Here is a 20,056-nt window from a genome sequence, read left to right as displayed (position 1 = left end):
ACTTGGACTGAAATAGGTTCTATTTCTACCTTGCGGCTGCAATGTTTTTATTTGTTGGCTTTATGTAGTATATTTTAACATAGTGGGCAATAGAAGCCACTTTTAAGGTTTGTATCATTTTTGATTTAGATAGAATTTTCAATAACCACATGACAATGATTGAGATATGAAGACATTATTAAATTAAATGAAGATGTGAATATGAAAACCATAACTGACATGCACATCGTTAGAAATGGTAAGATAAATTGTCATTTCACCTTGTGTAGCCTATAACCGGCAACTTCAAGAAAGTAATGGCATAATCTGCAAAAGCCAGCAGGAGCGGTAGGAGAATAGTTGGGTAAAGTTGAATGTTTTTTTCTGGTCTTCTAGACCTCTGGCGCCCTCTTGAGGCATTTGTCTTATTTCATCAAACCGTAAGCTCAATGCGTATAGTTGATTTTATTAAAACACATAGGGTATGTCTATATATATGTCTATATATGGAAAAATACACATTTAAAAATGTTGACCAATCAATTGGTCAAAAGAACAGACAACTTTCGGTGGACCAATATTTTTTGGGGTCGGGGACTGCTCTAATGTCCTCACACACTTGGTGGAACAATGACATTCTGCTTAGTCAGCTGGTATTAAGTAAATCCTGGTAATAAGTAAATCCTTTAAAAGTATATAAATTAGTGACCCGCTGTGTTTGTCATTATACCCCATTATACAGCTTGTTTGTAGAAACTGTACTTATACAATTATTGCATCTGAGCTCCTAGGGTGTGAGGCTCTCTTTTTCTTTTTCAATTGTATTAAGTAAACCATGAAAGTACACCGGTCTCAGTGGCCTGAAAATTTCCTTCCAGGATACAGGTCTAGGCACTGAAATGAGGAAAGCACCTTAAAGAGGCAGGGATATGGGGTATTTTGAAAAGGTTGAATAACTCTAGAGGTAGACCGGCATGGCCGATTAATTAGGGCCGATTTCAAGTTTTCATAACAATCGGTAATCTGCATTTTTGGACGCTGATTATGGCCGATTACATTGCATTCCACGAGGAAACTGCATGGCAGGCTCACCACCTGTTACGCGAGTGCAACAAGGAGCCAAGGTCAGTTGCTAGCATTCGCGAAAAATGCAAAATCGTTGCACCAATGTACCTAACCATATACATCAATGCCGTTCCCTAAAATTAATACACAGAAGTATATTTTTTAAACCTGCACATTTAGCTAAAATAAATTCATGTTAGCATGCAATATTAAGGGAAATTGTGTCACATATTTTGCGTTCATTGCACGCAGAGTCAGGGTATATGCAACAGTTTGGGCCGCCTGGCTCGTTGTGAACTAATTTGCCAGAATTTTAAATAATTATGACATAACATTGAAGGTTGTAATTTAACAGCAATATTTAGACTTAGGGTTGCTGCCCGTTCGATGAAATATGGAACGATTATGTATTTCACTGAAAGAATAAACGTTTTGTTTTCGAAATTATACTTTCCGGATTTGACCATATTAATGACCAATGGCTTGTATTTCTGTGTTTATTATATTATAATTAAGTCTATGATTTGATAGAGCAGTCTGACTGAGCAGTGGTAGGTGGCAGGAAGCTCGTAAGCATTCATTCAAACTTTACTGCGTTTGCCAGCAGCTCTTAGCAATGCTTGCTTCACAGCTCTGTTTATGATTTCAAGCCTGTCAACTCCTGAGATAAGGCTGGCAATACTAAAGTGCCTATTAGAACATCCAATGGTCAAATACAAATGGTATAGAGAGAAATAGACGACACGTCATAATTCCTATAATAATTACAACCTAAAACTTCTTAACTGGGAATATTGACGGACTGGGAATATTGAACCACCAGATTTCATATGTTCTCATGTTCTGAGCAAGGGACTTAAACGTTAGCTTTTTTACATGGCACATATTGCACTTTTACTTTCTTCTCCAACACTGTGTTTTTGCATTATTTAAACCAAATTGGGCATGTTTCATTATTTATTTGAGACTAAATATATTTTATTTATGTTTATATTAAGATTTAAAAAATATATTTAAGAATTTTTTATTTATTTAAGATAAAATAAAAGTGTTCAGTGAAGACTTACAGAAAACGTTTGACCTCTGTCATTGCCAACAAAGGGTATATAACAAAGTATTGAGATAAACTTTTGTTATTGACCAAATACTTATTTTCCACCATAATTTGCAAATAAATTCATTAATAATCCTACAATGTGATTTTCTGGATTTTCTTTTCTCATTTTGTCTGTCATAGTTGAAGTGTATCTATGATGAAAATTACAGGCCTCTCATCTTTTTAAGTGGGAGAACTTGCACAATTGGTGGCTGACTAAATACTTTTTTGCCCCCCTGTATATGTGGAATTATGTATTTGCTGAGATGTGGGCAATTAATGAAGGTACCAGGAGTTTCTAGTTCTAATTTAATTGAAATGACAGACTTAATACAATGACCCAGTGATTATTAATGAAATGGGGTTGGCACTCCCCTTGGGTTGTGCCGTGGCGGAGATCTTTGTGGGCTATACTCGGCCTTGTCTCCTATAGAGCTCCATTTTTATGGAACGGTCTGCCTACCCATGTCAGAGACGCAAACTCGGTCTCAACCTTTAAGTCTTTACTGAAGACTCATCTCTTCAGTGGGTCATATGATTGAGTGTAGTCTGGCCCAGGAGTGGGAAGGTGAACGGAAAGGCTCTGGAGCAACGAACCGCCCTTGCTGTCTCTGCCTGGCCGGTTCCCCTCTTTCCACTGGGATTCTCTGCCTCTAACCCTATTACAGGGGCTGAGTCACTGGCTTACTGGGGCTCTCTCATATCGTCCCTGGGAGGGGTGCGTCACCTGAGTGGGTTGAGTCACTGATGTGATCTTCCTGTCTGGGTTGGCGCCCCCCCCCCCCTTGGGTTGTGCCGTGGCGGAGATCTTTGTGGAATATACTCAGCCTTTTCTCAGGATGGTAAGTTGGTGGTTGAAGATATCCCTCTAGTGGTGTGGGGGCTGTGCTTTGGCAAAGTGGGTGGGGTTATATCCTTCCTGTTTGGCCCTGTCCGGGGGTGTCCTCGGATGGGGCCACAGTGTCTCCTGACCCCTCCTGTCTCAGCCTCCAGTATTTATGCTGCAGTAGTTTATGTGTCGGGGGGCTAGGGTCAGTTTGTTATATCTGGAGTACTTCTCCTGTCCTATTCGGTGTCCTGTGTGAATTTAAGTGTGCTCTCTCTAATTCTCTCTTTCTCTCTTTCTTTCTCTCTCTCGGAGGACCTGAGCCCTAGGACCATGCCTCAGGACTACCTGACATGATGACTCCTTGCTGTCCCCAGTCCACCTGGCCGTGCTGCTGCTCCAGTTTCAACTGTTCTGCCTTATTATTATTGGACCATGCTGGTCATTAATGAACATTTGAACATCTTGGCCATGTTCTGTTATAATCTCCACCCGGCACAGCCAGAAGAGGACTGGCCACCCCACATAGCCTGCTTCCTCTCTAGGTTTCTTCCTAGGTTTTGGCCTTTCTAGGGAGTTTTTCCTAGCCACCGTGCTTCTACACCTGCATCTCTTGCTGTTTGGGGTTTTAGGCTGGGTTTCTGTACAGCACTTTGAGATATCAGCTGATGTACGAATGGCTATATAAATACATTTGATTTGATTTGATCAAGGAAGAGTCTCAGTCTTTGAACCACACAATAGATTACGAGACAAAACAGAAATAATGAATGACTCAGTTGACACGTGTTTAAATGTCATTTTAATTCAATAATTTTTTGTTACAGAACAACACACTTATGATACAGGATGGCTATTTGCACATAAGACAAATATGTTAATTGTAGTAGAATAAGCATTAGATGGTTTGACAGTAACTAACAAATTACTTTTTTTACTGTGGCTTTTCACCAAGGGGAATGACAAACATGTTATTAATACTGGAGAAAAAGAACGAGAACAAAGTTACCACTTAAATCTCTTATTCAACATTTAAATGCTTGATGTATGAGGACATCATCGGAGTCAGAATTTTATGAGAAATCTATGTTCCCATTCCCTCATGAGAATCTCCTACCCTTCTACAGATTTATGGGTTATATTACGGATACAAGTACGTCATGGTAGTTTGAGAAAAATTAAACTACCTAAAAACAACATAGAAACAAATAAAAGTAGCACATGTTTAAAGAATGATACTGGAATAAATGAAATAACACAAAACTACGTTAGAGAGCCCATGCTTTGTCAATTGTATGTTCAATACACATGCAGGAGAAAAGCAAAACCAAAATGAGAGAACTGTAATAAATGCAAGATTATCACACTCAGAACTGCAAGAACATGTAAGCCTACGTATTTGTCAAGGTTGTTTTCATATGAAACATTGCCACATATATAGCTTCATGATATAGCCTTTAAATATGTTAAATGTATGTGTTGTTGACTGACAATTCGTCTTTTAAAATCCACATGTTCACTTAACATAATCTCATGTTTATCGCTCATTGTAGTATACCCTTCATTCAATATTGGCTGAGATGATGGCAAAATGCAGAGTTTATAACGGGCACAAGTGTCAGACAGGTGAATTATTATGAAGAAAGATCAGGTGCATTAAACTGAATTGTTTTGTAATCACACAACTCACAAACCCTTTATCCTCTTATGCCCCCTTACATATTAAGAAACAAACATACATTGATTCCATTACAGATTTTGGTCACATTGTCATTCTCACAGGGGAGAGTGGGGTATGTTGAGCCATTTTTACATTCAGCCTCACTACGGCAATATAGTATTCTTTTTAACAAAGATATCTACATATATTTCAGGATGTTGTGTATCCCTGGAAATAATCATAATTCATGTAAACATAACAGTTTTAAAAACATAGTTTGTCAAAAACAAAATTGGTCTCTTTGCACAACTTATCCCAGAGTAAATTGAGCATAGGGAAAAAGTTGAGCCACCTTGGGGTAAATCGGTGTAGGTGCCCTGTGACAATGGGTAATGGTGCTGGTTGGTCAAAGTTTAATTCATGGAATGGGGGTGAGGTATATTGTACTGTAAATTTCAAATGTATGCCTATATTCAGATATAGATGGATCTGTTAAATATGACTTAACCTTGCATTTCTTGACAAGTTGTCTGGGACAGTGATATTGTTTCGATGTGCCAATTCGTAGGCAAGTTCACTGCATTTGAGGCTACTAAGCCCATGAAGCTGGTCTGCGATATTCTGGATATGTTTAGCTCAGACTCCATGTCATCAGATAAGACCTTGTGTGACTCTGCTACTCTATCACAGCCTCTCTTTTTCCCTTCTCTCACTTCCTTGGCTGCTCTCTCAAGAACCTAAAGGGGGGCTAGATCCCTGCATGTTTTACATTTGTATACACAGAGAATGATTAGGTCTGCTCTATAACAATACAAATGCAGTATATTGAGTTCATATGCATGACACATTGCAAAAATACTATGCATATTATGCATAAACCTGACTAAATGTAATCATAATCTGTATGGGGTATGGTGGCCATTGGCTCAACTTACCCCAAGGCAAACATTTATACTATATTAGCCCACACAGGTACAAGGATGCACTTTCATGCTAGGTTTAGGACCTCATATTGTAGCTTATAGAGACCCCAACTGATATACAAAACAATCCACCTTGGTTTAGATACAAGCCGCATGAAACCTATAACACAATACATTCATTTGCCCTAACTTGCTTACCACTTTGTCCATGTGTTTTTTTCTTCATAGACTCCATGAAATGACGACCTCTTCCTTAATATTTGGTCACATGGTACATTTTGTATATGGTTTCCTAGAAACAAGGAGTAGCTCAACTAATCCTTCGGCTCGACTTACCCCACTCTCCTCGACGTATTAAATTCAATCAAAGTGCTTTTAATATCCTTTAATATTGTTGTGGTTGACATCTTGAAAATGCCAACAGAACAACTTCAGTTAAGAAGTTCAAATAGGCTAGGCCTAGACCTTCCCTTAGTTTCTCAGGGCCAGTTGAACGTCCTCCCAGTAATCTGATAAAACTTCTGATTGAAGGGGTGGAAGAACTTCCTCAGTTTGGCCACCACTGAGGGGTCCACCTCAGGGTGGATGCGCCCCTTGCTGCCTGCCAGGCACTTGTTGAAGACATTGTTAAATCGCAGGCAGTAGAATCCCCTGGTGGCATTGAAATACAGGTTATACCGGCTGATCCTGGAGGGGAGGTTGAGGAAGCGCTCGACGAGCTGCAGCTCAGGCAGCGGGTCTGTGATCAGACGGTCGCCGTCCACAATGTGAAAATGTTCCACGGGGAAGAACTTCAGCCAGCGCTCCAAGTGCTTGGTGTAAATGCTGGTCCGTACCGCCTTATACTTTGTGTTCACATCACACGTGTTGCCGTCGATGGCCAGCTTCTCAAACTTGTGGTAGGTCTTGTTCTTACGCTCCTTGCCCTCCAGCACCTGTGTGTAGTCGGACACAGCTCTGGTGGTGGGCTCACGCACAATAATCAACAGCTTGATGGAGGAGTTCATCTTGAAGATGCGTTCGGGGACCTCCTCTGTGATGAAGTAGGCGGGGCTCTTCTCAATGGTGATCTGGTGGAGGAAGGAGAAGGGCATCTTCTCCCGGTACCAGTCGATGCCCCGGGCGTAGTTCTGTTCGTTGTCAAAGAAGTGGATCTCCTGCGAGGCCTTGACCACAGCTGGGTGCAGGTTGAGCATCTCCAGCAGGGCGCGCGTGCCGCCCTTGCGCACTCCGATGATGATGGCCCGGGGCAGTTGCTGCACCAGGTTGTGCAGGCGGATCTGCTCTTTGGTGGCATTGCCCTTGCGGATCTCGTGGAGCAGACCACGCTTATACTGCAGGGTCCGGAGAGGGAACTGCTCCGGCAGGTGAGGAGGGCCCAGTCTGCTCTCTATGGGGCAAATAGGCTGCAGCCTGGAGGAGCGGAAAACACAGAAAGAGACATTTAGTTCTATATAATAATTTAATCAATAAACTTTAGAGCATTTTTGAATGAACTTTAAACACATTGTTAAATACAATGAAGTCTTATCATAATCTAATCATATATGATCAAGATTTTGATATTTGAAAAAAATATTAGATTATTTATATAAACTAAAATCATTCTATACTTGACATTCAACAGGCATTGCTTTCAGCAAACAACGTACCTATCCAAGCTCCCAACCCTGGCCACTAGATAGAGGAGACTCCCAATAGCAAGGCTGCCCAACAAGAAGAGCTTCTGTCTCAGCAACGCCTGCTGTTTGAATAGCATGGCCCTCCATCAATCTTCAGGACTGCGTCTTCAGCCTGGGGACGGGAGAGCAGAGCACATAAACCACTAATCACTGGCGAGGAGAGAGACAGACTAATGTTTATTAACACACACTAAATCAAGTCTTACAAGTGATTAAGCCAAACTCACAGGAGCCTGCAAAGTGCTGCAGTGCCATTAGAGCAGACGGCTGGGGTTAGTCGGTTCCGTTGTAAAACGTTTTGTCTATTGCAAAACGTTATGCAACAGAAACCGTTTACTCCAAACGTAAAACGTTTTCCAACAAAAAATATAGTTTCTATTGGGCAAATTTAGGTAGGTCCCTCCCCGTTTGGTTCCGTTTGGTTCATAGAGTAAACAGTAAAAGGTTTCCATTGCAAAACGTTTTGCAACAGACAAAACCGACTGAGAATATATATATATACAGTAGCAGCCAAAAGTTTGGACACACCCACTCATTCAAGGATTTTTCTTTATTTTTACTATTTTCTACATTGTAGAATAATTGTGCAGACATCAAAACTAGGAAAAACACATATCGAATCATGTAATAACCAAAAAAGTGTTAAACAAATCTAAATATATTTTAGATTCTTCAAATTAGCCAACCTTTACCATGATGACAGGTTTGCACATTATTGGCATTCTCTCAACCAGCTTCATGAGGAACGCTTTTCCAACGGTCTTGAAGAAGTTCCCACATATGCTGAGCACTTGCTGGCTCTTTTTCCTTCACTCTGTGGTCCAACTCATCCCAAACCATCTCAATTGGGTTGAGGTCGGGTGATTGTGGAGGCAGCACTCCATCACTCGCTTTGGTCAAATAGCCCTTACACAGCCTGGAGGTGTGTTTTGGGTCATTGTCCTGTTAAAAAACAAATGATAGTCCCACTAACTGCAAACCAGATGGGATGGCGTATCGCTGCAGAATGCTGTGGTAGCCATGCTGGTTAAGTGTGCCTTGAATTCTAAATACATCACAGACGGTGTCACCAGCAAAGCACCCCCACACCATCACACCTCCTCCTCCATGCTTCAGGGTGGGAACCACACATGAGGAGATCATCCGTTCACCTACTCTACATCTCACAAAAACAAGAAGAAAAAATCTCAAATTCGGACTCATCAGACCAAAGGACAGATTTCCACCAGTCAGACTGAGACCACTGAGCCTGTGACAATCTGCCAGACCACTGACTCAAACAGCCCTCATTCCCCCTCCTTTATAGTAGAAGCCTCAAACAAGTTTCTAAAGACGGTTGACATCTAGTGGAAGCCTTAGGAAGTGCAATTTGACCCATAGACACTGTGTATTCGATAGGCCAAGCTTTGAAAAACTACAAACCTCAGATTTCACACTTCCTGGTTGGATTTGTCTCAGGTTTTCACCTGCCATATGAGTTATGTTATACTCACAGACATCATTCAAACAGTTTTAGAAACTTTAGAGTGTTTGCCATCCATATCTACTAATAATATACACACTGTTCAGAGGAGACTGCGTGAATCAGGCCTTGATCGAAACCTCTAATAAAAGGCACCAATAAGATGAAGAGACTTGCTTGGGCCAAGAAAGCAGTCAGTCTCTCACGAGAGGGTTAGCTCTCATTCCATGGCTTTTCTACAGACAATGGAATTCTCCGGTTGGAACATTATTGAACATTTATGATAAAAACATCCTAAAGATTGATTCTATAGAACGTTTTATATGTTTCTACGACCAGTAATCTAACTTTTTGGAATTTTTGTCCGACCTTTCTGCTGGAAGTTGCATGCGCGTTTAGATTTGTTTACCAAACGCCCTAACAAAAGGAGGTATATGGACATAAATTATGAACTTTATCGAACAAATCAAACATTTATTGTGGAACTGGGATTCCTGGGAGTGCATTCTGATGAAGATCATCAAAGGTAAGTGAATATTTATAATGCTATTTCTGACTAATGTTGACTGCGCAACATGGCAGATATTTCTTTTGGCTGGTTTGGGCTCTGAGCTCCGTACTCAGATTATTGCACGGTATGCTTTTTTCCGTGACATTTTTTTTTTAATCTGATGTTTTGGAACTACTGAACATAACACACCAATGTAAAATGAGATTTTTGGATATTAATATTCACTTTATCAAACAAAACATACATGTATTGTGTAACCTGAAGTCCTATGAGTGTCATCTGATGAAGATTTTAATTTTATCTCTAGTTATTCTTTTTGTGACTTCTCTCTTTGGCTGGAAAAATGGCTGGGTTTTTCTGTGACTTGGTGGTGACCTAACATAATCGTTTGTGGAACTTTTGCTGTAAAGCGTTTTTGAAATCAGACATTGTGGCTGGATTAATGAGAATTTTATCTTTAAAATGGTGGTAATACTTGTATGTTTGAGAAATTTGATTGATGAGATTTCTGTTGATTTGTATTTGGCGCCCTGCAATTTCATTGGCTGTTGGCGAGGGGTTCCGCTAGCGGAACAACACAACAACGGCTCAAACGCATTAAGAAGGAAAGAAATTCCACAAATTAGCTTATAACAAGGCACACCTGTTAATTGAAATGCATTCCAGGTGACTACCTCATGAAGCTGAATGAAAGAATGCCAAGAGTGTGCAAAGCTGTCATCAAGGCAAAGGGTGGCTCCTTTGAAGAATCTCAAATATAAAATATATTTTGATTTGTATAACACTCTTTTGGTTACTACATGATTTCATAGTTTTGATGTTCACTATTATTCTACAATGTAGAAAATAGTACAAATAATGAAAACCCCTGGAAAGTCCAAACTTTTGACTGGTACTGTATATATATATATCTAGAAAGTTAAACTTGATCTTATTCTAGCTAATTAAACTATATATATATATATATATATATATATATATATATATATATATATTTAACTTTCTAGATTACTGTGACTTCCATTCAATTATAATGTTTCAGAGGATTGAGGAGCTAAAGAAAAACCAGCAGTCTAGAATACATACTGTAAATTGGTGCCAGGTGAAAATAGTTCACCTCCAAAGTCTGGAAACAGGATAGAAATGGTATATTTGGATGTTGTTAACTAGATGTTCAAACCATTTTGTCACACACACACACACACACACACACACACACACACACACACACACACACACACACACACACACACACACACTATCATGTTCTATGAAAAGAAAGCATCACTGTGAGAAGCTGCTGCATGGGAACAAAGCAAAAATGATCAAAAGAAACAGAAAAACCTGACCTCAATTCATTGTAGGCTACACTTCATCTACTGTTGTAATCTAGAACAGGTCCTAGTATTCACAACATTATATGTGTGTTTTTTTTACATTTTAGAGCAGAAAGGGATTAATCCCCAGGGCCGAGTTTATTTTATTTTTTGTCTATCTTGAATACGGCTATCGAACAGGAGTACATGCATAGAAATAGAATGAATAGAATGTACAAATAATTTACTTGAATGTGGACTCCCATTATACAAATAATTTACTTGAATGTGGACTCCCATTATACAAATAATTTACTTGAACTGGGACTTATTGTATTCATTCTGAATTGGGACCCATTCTAATTATTATATTCCTATCCGGTAGACGAAACCCAGATTGATCATTTTTGAAAAACTGCGCCCAGAGACTACTGTTGGTGCTAATAGTGTAAGATCATCAATAACCATCTGCCTCAGCACATCTCCCTTGTTGTGATTAGCATACAAAATAAAACTGCTGTGTCTTTATTGTGTACAGCATGACTCGTTTGACCTTCAATGATGTAAAAGTAAAACCTGTTCCCCTGTTAAACCAAGCGGGGGCAGTATTTCATTATCTAAGAATGACATCAAAGTACTGTGACTCTCACAGACATCACCGTTTTTTTTCTACAAGTCTTTTATCGGGCTCCAGGTTGAGACATAATAGTGGTTTTTAGTAGTTGCAGATGTTTAATATTTTAGAACAATTATAAGAGGGAGCAGTAGAACACTCTGCTTTGCAAAGTTATGTAGACTTAGGCTATTGACATTTGAGTCTAGATAGATCATTTTTGCAGGTCTGCAACCTACTGATGTTTGTAGGCTTTACAATAGAAAGTAACTGCTGTTATGATCAGCAAATGGAAGCCCACTTCCTCCCCAAAGAATAACCACCAACTGACAAATTACACAGCCTTGACTGTTTACCCCTGTGGACCCAGAGAGATCCGTCTCCAAAACCAATTAGCAGATGGCTTAGATCAGTGGTTGACAAACCTTTAATAGTGCTGTACCCGTTCAAACATTCAACCTCCAGCTGCGTACCCCCTCTAGCACCAGGGTCAGCAAATGTTTTTTTTTTTGCCATAATTGACAAAGAGCTCTTATAGGACCAGGGCACAAATAATAATATAATAATAATCAATCTTTTTGCTCTTTATTTAGCCATCTTACATATAAAACCTTATTTGTTCATAAAAAATGGTGAATAACTCACCACAGGTTAATGAGAAGGGTGTGCTTTAAAGGATGCACATAACTCTGCAATGTTGGGTTGTATTGGAGAGAGTCTCAGTCTTAAATAATTTTCCACAGTCTGTGCCAGTATTTCGTTTTCATGCTAATGAGGGCTGAGAATCCACTCTCACATAGGTACGTGGTTGCAAAAGGTATCCGTTTTTTAACAGTGGGAGTTGTTTGAGTCGTCTGTTTCGGAAAAGTCTAATCAAATCAAATTAAATCAAATCTTATTTGTCACATACACATGGTTAGCAGATGCGAGTGTAGCGAAATGCTTGTGCTTCTAGTTCCGACAATGCAGTAATAACCAACAAGTAATCTAGCTAACAATTCCAAAACTACTACCTTATAGACACAAGTGTAAGGGGATAAAGAATATGTACATAAAGATATATGAATGAGTGATGGTACAGAGCGGCATAGGCAAGATACAGTAGATGGTATTGAGTACAGTATATACATATGAGATGAGTATGTAAACAAAGTGGCATAGTTAAAGTGGCTAGTGATACATGTATTCCATAAAGATGCAGTAGATGATATAGAGTACAGTATATATGTATACATATGAGATGAATAATGTAGGGTATGTAAACATTATATTAGGTAGCATTGTTTAAAGTGGCTAGTGATATATTTTACATAATTTCCCATCAATTACCATTATTAAAGTGGCTGGAGTTGAGTCAGTGTGTTGGCAGCAGCCACTCAATGTTAGTGGTGGCTGTTTAACAGTCTGATGGCCTTGAGATAGAAGCTGTTTTTCAGTCTCTCGGTCCCAGCTTTGATGCCTGCGTAAAGTACCTGCATAATTGCGCATCCAATTCACTCAGGTGCTTCGCTATATCACATTTGACATTGTCCGTAAGCTTGAGTTCATTTGCACACAAAAAAATCATACAATGATGAAAAGACCTGTGCGTTGTCCTTGTTAATGCAGACAGAGAAGAGCTCCAACTTCGTAATCATAGCCTCAATTTTGTCCAGCACATTGAATATAGTTGTGGAGAGTCCCTGTAATGCTAGATTCAGATCATTCAGGTGAGAAAAACATCATCATGCAAGTGGTCAGACAAGTGTAATTGTTTCAAAACATCTCCTGCCATGTCACTGATGTGTCATGAAACAGTATTGTTTAGGGCCTCCCGCAGTGCTAGCTGTGCCACCATAGACTCTGTGTTTGCGCCCAGGCTCTGGGGCGATGCACAATTGACCTAGCATCGTCCGGGTTAGCGCACTAGCGACTCCTGTGCGGGCCGGGCGCAGTGCACGCTAACCAGGTCGGCAGGTGCACTTCCTCCGACACATTGGTGCGGCTGGCTTCCGGGTTGGATACGCGCTGTGTTAAGAAGCATTGCGGCTTGGATGGGTTGTGTTTCGGAGGACGCATGGCTTTCGACCTTCGTCTCTCCCGAGCCCGTACGGGAGTTGTAGCGATGAGACAAGATAGTAACTACTAACATTTGTTTACCACGAAAAGGGGGAAAAATAAAAAAGAAACAGTGATGTTTGATGAAGGCATTGTCTGTATATATTTTTTGGCCTTTCCCCCAGCATTGTCCCAGCCATATCAACGGCAGCAGGAATAATTATTTTCTCCACAATAGTATGGGGCTTGCCTGTCCTAGCCACTCGGTAGCTTCTAGCCCCTTCTTATTAATGGTACCTGTTTATTTTTTACAGGTCTTACTACTCAAAAGTCATCTTAATTCTCGCTCCAAACACTGCTGTGGCTTATTTTTCAAATTGGCATGTTTCGTTATTAAATATCTGCGCAGGAGTGAAGGTTTCCCGCGAGAGAGTATCGGTTAATGTGATTGGATGTTAATTATTTGACTAGGCTACCTGTATTTTACATTGTGTTGTTATTTCGCTCAACACTAGATGGTTTAATTTTATTTTTGACAGTGAAACGAGGCTGCTCAGGTGAGAAAAAAATATACACCCAAATGTATAGCCCTATTGGAAAATCTATTTTTATTTGGCGTACCTCCGGCGGCATTGGGAATATCCGGCTTAGATCTTCCAAATACAATACGAGGTAGCCCGTTGGATGTAGCAGGGCTTGCAAACCATCACAGATTACCAAAGGAAAACCATCCGTGAGCTGCCAGTGAAGGGTTCCTACCAGATGAGCTAAATGCCTTCTACGCTTGCTTCGAGGCAATCAACACTGAACCATGCACGAGAGCAGCAGATGATCCGGACGACTGTGTAATCATGCTCTCCGTAGCCAATGTGAGTAAGAACTTTAAACAGGTTAACATTCACAAGGCCACCGGGCCAGATTACCATCTTAAAGGTCTTACTCACATCGGCTACGGAGAGCGTGATTACATCGCCCTATAGCACTCACATCTGTTGCTTTGAAAGGCTGGTCATGGCTCACATCAACACCATCATCCCTGGACCCACCCTGGACCCACTCAAATCCGCATACCACTCCAACAGATCCACAGATGACGCAATATCCATTGCACTCCTCTATTGCATTCCACACTGCCCTCTCCCATCAAGCTCATCACAAAGCTAAGGACCCTGGGACTGAAATCCTCCCTCTGCAAGTGGATCCTGGACTTCCTGATAGGCCGCCCCCAGGTGGTGAGGGTAGGCAACAACACATCCGCCACTCTAACCCTCAACACAGGCGCCCCTCAGCGGTGCATGCTTAGTCCCCTCCTGTACTCTCTGTTCACCCACGACTACATTGCCGCTCATCACTCCAACTGACATTGATGAGACAGTCTATAGGGAGGTCAGAGACCTGGCAGTGTTGTGCCAGGACTTCAACCTCTCCCTCTACAAGACAAAGGAGCCGATCGTGGACTACAGGAAATGGAGGACCGAGCAAAGTGGGTCGAGAGCTTCAAGTTCCTCTGTGTCTACATCACTAAGGATCTATCATGGTCCACACACACCAACACAGTCGTGGGGCACGACAACACCTCTTCCACCTCAGGACGCTGAAAAGATTTGGCATGGGCCCTCAAATCCTCTACAGCTGCACCATTGAGAGCATCTTGACTGGCTGTATCACCGCTTGGTATGGGAACTGCTTGGTATCCGACTGCAAGGACCTACAGAGGGTAGTGGGTACGGCCCAGTACATCACTGGGGCTGAGCTCCATGCCATCCAGGACTTCAATACCAGGCGGTGTCAGTGAAAGGCCCAAAATGTTTTCAAAGAGTTCAGTCACCCAAGTCCTAGACTGTTCTCTCTGCTACCGCATGTCAAGCGATATTGATGTGCCAAGTCTGGAACCAACAGGACCCTGAACAGATTCTACCTCCAAGCCATAAGACTGCTAAATAGTTAGTTAAATATTTAACCAAATAGCTACCCGGACTATCATTGACCTGTGTTGATTGAACTTTATTGAACTCATCACATATGCTGCTGCTACTGTTTATTATCTATTCTGTCGCCTAGTCAGTTTATTCCTAGTAATATGTACATATCTATCTCAATTGCCCCGTGCCCCTGCACATCAACTCGGTACTGGTACCCCATGTATATAACCAAGTTATCGTTCCTCATTGTGTATTTATTATTGCTTATATTATTATGTGTTATTACTTTCCTATTATTTCTCTATTTCTTTTTTACTCTCTGCATTGTAGGTAAGGGGTATTGTCGTGCCCCATGTCGTGCTCTGCATTGTAAGAAGCATTTCACTGTTAGTCTACACTTGCTGTTTACAAAGCATGTGACGAATAGCATTTCTTTTGATTTAATATAACACATAACAGGCATGTCGAGTGGGCTTTTGACTCTCGCTGTAACTACAAAATAAGTCATATTGCCTTGCCTGGCCTCTAAAGGGACTCTAGCCAAGCAATTGCTATTTTATCAGTCTAACAATATAGGAGAATAAACCCATTTAGCCAGAGGGCCAGTTCAGTCCCCTTGTTTGTGGATTCCCATTTGGAAATGAAATGTTTTTCATTACAGGTGATATCTTTGAGAGGGCTGGGGAGCGATTCACAGATCTCCTGGGGGGAGCTTTCATTTTAATGGCTCTTTGGTTTATAGAGGGTGTCATTTGCAGAACAATGCTCCTACTTACAATGCTGAAGTTGACTCTCAAAATCAATGTACTGTTTTTTGAAGTCCCAACCTACTTTAGAGTACACTTAATGTACACCCTTAGAATTCCAGGGTGTCCATTCTTTCCTATCCTCTACTACGCTATGGTCAGGGACAGATGACCTACATTTGACTCAATTGTAGGAAATCTGTGGGAAACATATTCCCCTGCTACCCCCATATCTCTAGTAGTCTTACCAAATACTGATGTATTTCAATTCCTTCTATTCACTCAGACTGTTGAATCCACAGTGTTAGTCTAATCGTGTCTGAATTAATTGCCTCTTTCACGTGATGAACCCTGACTTATTTTAGCACTGCAAAGATGTCTGAGAGACTCGTGGTCCAATTAGTTTTAGAGTAGAGTAATGTATCGTAAATTGCCTTTCAGACCAGTTTTCTTGACCCATGTTGTGAACCTCTGCAACATGATTGTGTTTGCGCTTATCAGGACATGTTAAATTTACATTTTGGTCATCAAGAGCTAAGAAGAGTTGTGCACTTGCCATATGGGGTTTTCTCTATGAATCCCCAGTGTCAACATAAACAGTCAACACTTTATTATGAAATGTATTTTATCAAATATAAAAGTGCTTTACAAATGCCCAGTCTAAAACCCAAGCAATGCAGGGGAAGAAGCACAGTGACTAATGTGACGCCCCCTCCCTTCTCTGCCTCCTTGTCACGCCCTGAGCATAGAGAGCTGTTTCAATTCTCTATTTGGTTAGGTCAGGGTGTGATTTGGGTGGGCATTCTATGTTTTCTATTTCTTAGTTTTTTGGCCAGTGTGGTTCCCAATAAGAGGCAGCTGTCTATCGTTGTCTCTGATTGGGAATCATACTTAGGCAGCCTTTTTCCCACCTAATGTTGTGGGTAATTATTTATTTTCTGTGTGTGTTTGTGTGCGCCACAGTTGCGTCTCGTTCGGTTACTGTTTTCCTGTTTTCTTTGTGAAGGTTTCACTACAATTGAAAAATGTGGACTTACATGCATGCTGCGCCTTGGCTCATTTATGACAGGGAGTTTGAAGATAGTGAACATGACAGAATTATCGACCACAAAAAGACCAAGCAACGCTGTCTAAGTATGATTCCCAATCAGAGACAACGATAGACAGCTGCCTCTTATTGGGAACCACACTCGGCCAAAAAACTAAGAAATAGAAAACATAGAATGCCCACCCAAATCACACCCTGACCTAACCAAATAGAGAATTGAAACAGCTCTCTATGCTCAGGGCGTGACAAGGAGGCAGAGAAGGGAGGGGGCGTCACATTAGCGCCATAGTCCGAGCAACGCCAGGGTGACAAGCTATCTTGCTGGCGTGGGACCACTGAAGAACAGCAGAACGGACCGACTCAGGCACGAACAACCGACCGGGTGGACCGTTACCGGGGCCGGGCTGCGTCCGAAGGGCCGCCATCACATCCTCCTCAATCTTCCATGTAACGGCTCCCACGACAAGGTTCTGGGGAAGAATCGTCTCAGTCTTGGCCCCACTCTCATCCGTCTTGGAGAAAATCCGGGACAAGGCGTCCGCTTTGCCGTTCTTCGACCCAGGTCGGAACGTCAGGGAACAATTGAAGCGTCCAAAAAACAAAGCCCACCTGGCCTGACGGGAGTTGAGACGTTTAGACGATTGCACATAAGCCAGATTCTGATTCAGATTGATAAGCCACTCCTCCAAGGCAAGCTTCACAGCGAGAAGCTCCCGGTTACCCGCATCGTAGTTTCTCTCAGCTGGTGAAAGACGACAAGAGTAGAAGACGCAGGGATGGAGTTTACCGTCAGTGGAGCTACGCTGGGACAGGATGGCGCCCACCCCCACCTCAACAACAAACTGACGGGAAGTGTCAGGTTGAGAGAGAATCGGCGCGTTGGTGAATCGGCTCTTCAAGTTCAGAAATGCTCGGTCTGCCTCAGGAGTCCAACAGAAAATTCTGGTGCAAGACGTCAGAGCAGTTAAAGGGGCGGCCACCCAGCTGTAATCACGGATAAACCTCCGATAGAAGTTCGCAAATCCCAGGAATCTCTGGAGCTGCAATCTCGTACCGGGCCGGGCCCAATCCCGAACCGCCCGAACCTTCTCTTGGTCCATCTTGATCTCACCCCTGGAGATGATGTACCCGAGGAAGGATGTAGTGTGGGCGTGAAAATCACACTTATCTGCCTTCACAAACAGACGGTTCTCCAATAACCGCTGCAGGACCTGCTTAACATGCTGGATGTGGCTGGAAAGCTCCTTGGAGAAAATCAGGATGTCATCCAGGTAAACGAACACAAACAGACCGATCATATCCCTCAGCACGTCATTCACCAAACTTTGGAACACTGCTGGAGCGTTGGAAAGTCCAAACGGCATCACTTGGTACTCGAAATGTCCCATAGGTGTATTGAATCCAGTCAACCACTCGTCCCCCTCTTTGATCCGAACCAGATGATACGCATTGCGTAGATCAAGCTTCGTAAACACAGTAGCACCCTGTAAAGAATAGAAAGCGGAGCTCATCAAGGGCAAGGGGTACTTGTTCTTGACCGTAATATCATTCAACCCCCGATAATCAATACACGGTCGAAGAGAGCCATCCTTCTTACTCACAAAAAAAAAATCCAGCTCCCAGGGGTGATGACGAGGGACGAATGAGACCTGCAGCAAGAGACTCCTTTATGTAGGTCTCCAGGGCTTCCCGCTCAGGTCGAGAAATACTGTATAACCGTCCCTTGGGAAAGGCAGCTCCAGGGAACAGCTTAATTGTACAATCATAAGGTCGGTGGGGAGGAAGTGACTGAGCTTTCTGCTTACTGAACACCTCACCCAACTCGTGATATGTTTCAGGAACCAGGGACAAATCAGGAGGAGCAGACTCACTGACCCGACTGGGGACAACATGAGAACAGGCAGTCCTGAGGCAGTTAGCATGGCACTCAATGCTCCAACTAGTTACCTTACCAGTCACCCAATCGAACGAAGGATTGTGTTCTCTTAGCCAGGGGTATCCAAGAACCAGAGGAACATGGGGGGAAGGCAAAATGAAAAAATAAATAACCTCTGAATGATTCCCCGACAACAACATCTTAACCGGTTCAGTCCTCATAGTGATCCGTGCCAGACTACTGCCGTTCAGAGTGGTTGCTTCAATGGCTTCGGGTAATTGCTACTTGGAAAGCCCCAGCTGTTCCACTAAGTCGGCATCAATGAAGCTGTCATCGGCACCTGAATCGATGAAAGCGTTAATCGCTAAACTCTGATTCTTATTTATGAGGGTAGCAGGAAAACGAGGTCTGACAGGGCTCTTGAGAGGTTGAAACTGGCTCGCTAACAAACCTCCCAAACTTAACGAGCCGAGCAGTTTAACGGGCGCTGAGGACAAACGGAGATGTAATGTCCCGAGCTACCACAGTAGAGGCAGCTGTTGGTCTCACGTCTACGTTGGCGCTCGTCCTTAGTTAACCCGTGCCGCCCCACTTGCATAGGTTCAGGATCTGGCGGCAGGACTCCTCCACTAATCCCGTGTGAGGGAAAATGATCAACCCGTTCTGGTCCACTTCCTGACCCGAATGGTAACCGAGTCTCAGATTGATTAGATGGACCCCACTGCTTCTCCCTCCTCTCTCGGACTCTATTATCTACCCGAATAGCTAAGGTGACCAAACTAAATCAAACCAAATCTAGGTCACTTGGCTCTGGATAGGAGATCAGCTCGTCCTTGAGTTGCTCCGACAACCCCTGGTAAAAAAACGCTTGTAGTGATTCCTCATTCCAACCACTCTCCACAGACAATGTCCTGAACTCGATCATAAAGTCTGCCACACTGCGAGCTCCTTGGCGAAGAGTGAACAAACGTTTAGCTGCGTCCTTACCTCGGACTGGATGGTCAAAAAGCTTTCTCATCTCTCCCGTGAACTCCTGGTATGAAGCCATGCAGGTCTCCTGTCGTTCCCAAACGGCTGAAGCCCATTCCAGAGCTCTTCCACGCAGCAGTTCAATAACAAAGGCTATCCTAGCCTTGTCAGTGGCGTAAGAATGGGGCTGCAGATCAAACACTAACCCACACTGCATAAGAAAAGAACGGCATCTTCCCAAATCCCCTTCATATTTATCAGGCGTCGGTACCTTGGGTTCACGGAAGGAAACCGCACCAGACACGGCAGGTGAGATGGGTTAAAC

General features: G+C 42.4%; 1 protein-coding gene across 1 annotated transcript in view; it reads right to left on the bottom strand.

Annotated features, from left to right (window-relative positions):
• Nucleotides 1–3,749: 3,749 nt before the first annotated feature.
• The window catches only part of LOC115107287 (heparan sulfate glucosamine 3-O-sulfotransferase 5-like), an 89,278-nt gene continuing 72,971 nt past the window's right edge, over nt 3,750–20,056 (bottom strand). Inside the window, exons 2-3 of the mRNA XM_029630675.2 lie at nt 7,202–7,343; nt 3,750–6,962 (exon numbers count right to left, since the gene is read on the bottom strand). Coding sequence (XP_029486535.1) covers nt 6,029–6,962; nt 7,202–7,308 — 1,041 coding nt within the window. The 5' untranslated portion in view covers nt 7,309–7,343 and the 3' untranslated portion in view covers nt 3,750–6,028. The remainder of the gene's footprint in view (nt 6,963–7,201; nt 7,344–20,056) is intronic.

Source organism: Oncorhynchus nerka, linkage group LG24 (assembly GCF_034236695.1).
Source record: "Oncorhynchus nerka isolate Pitt River linkage group LG24, Oner_Uvic_2.0, whole genome shotgun sequence".
Classification (NCBI taxonomy): Eukaryota; Metazoa; Chordata; class Actinopteri; order Salmoniformes; family Salmonidae; genus Oncorhynchus; species Oncorhynchus nerka.
This window is presented reverse-complemented; position numbering and strand designations above follow the sequence as displayed.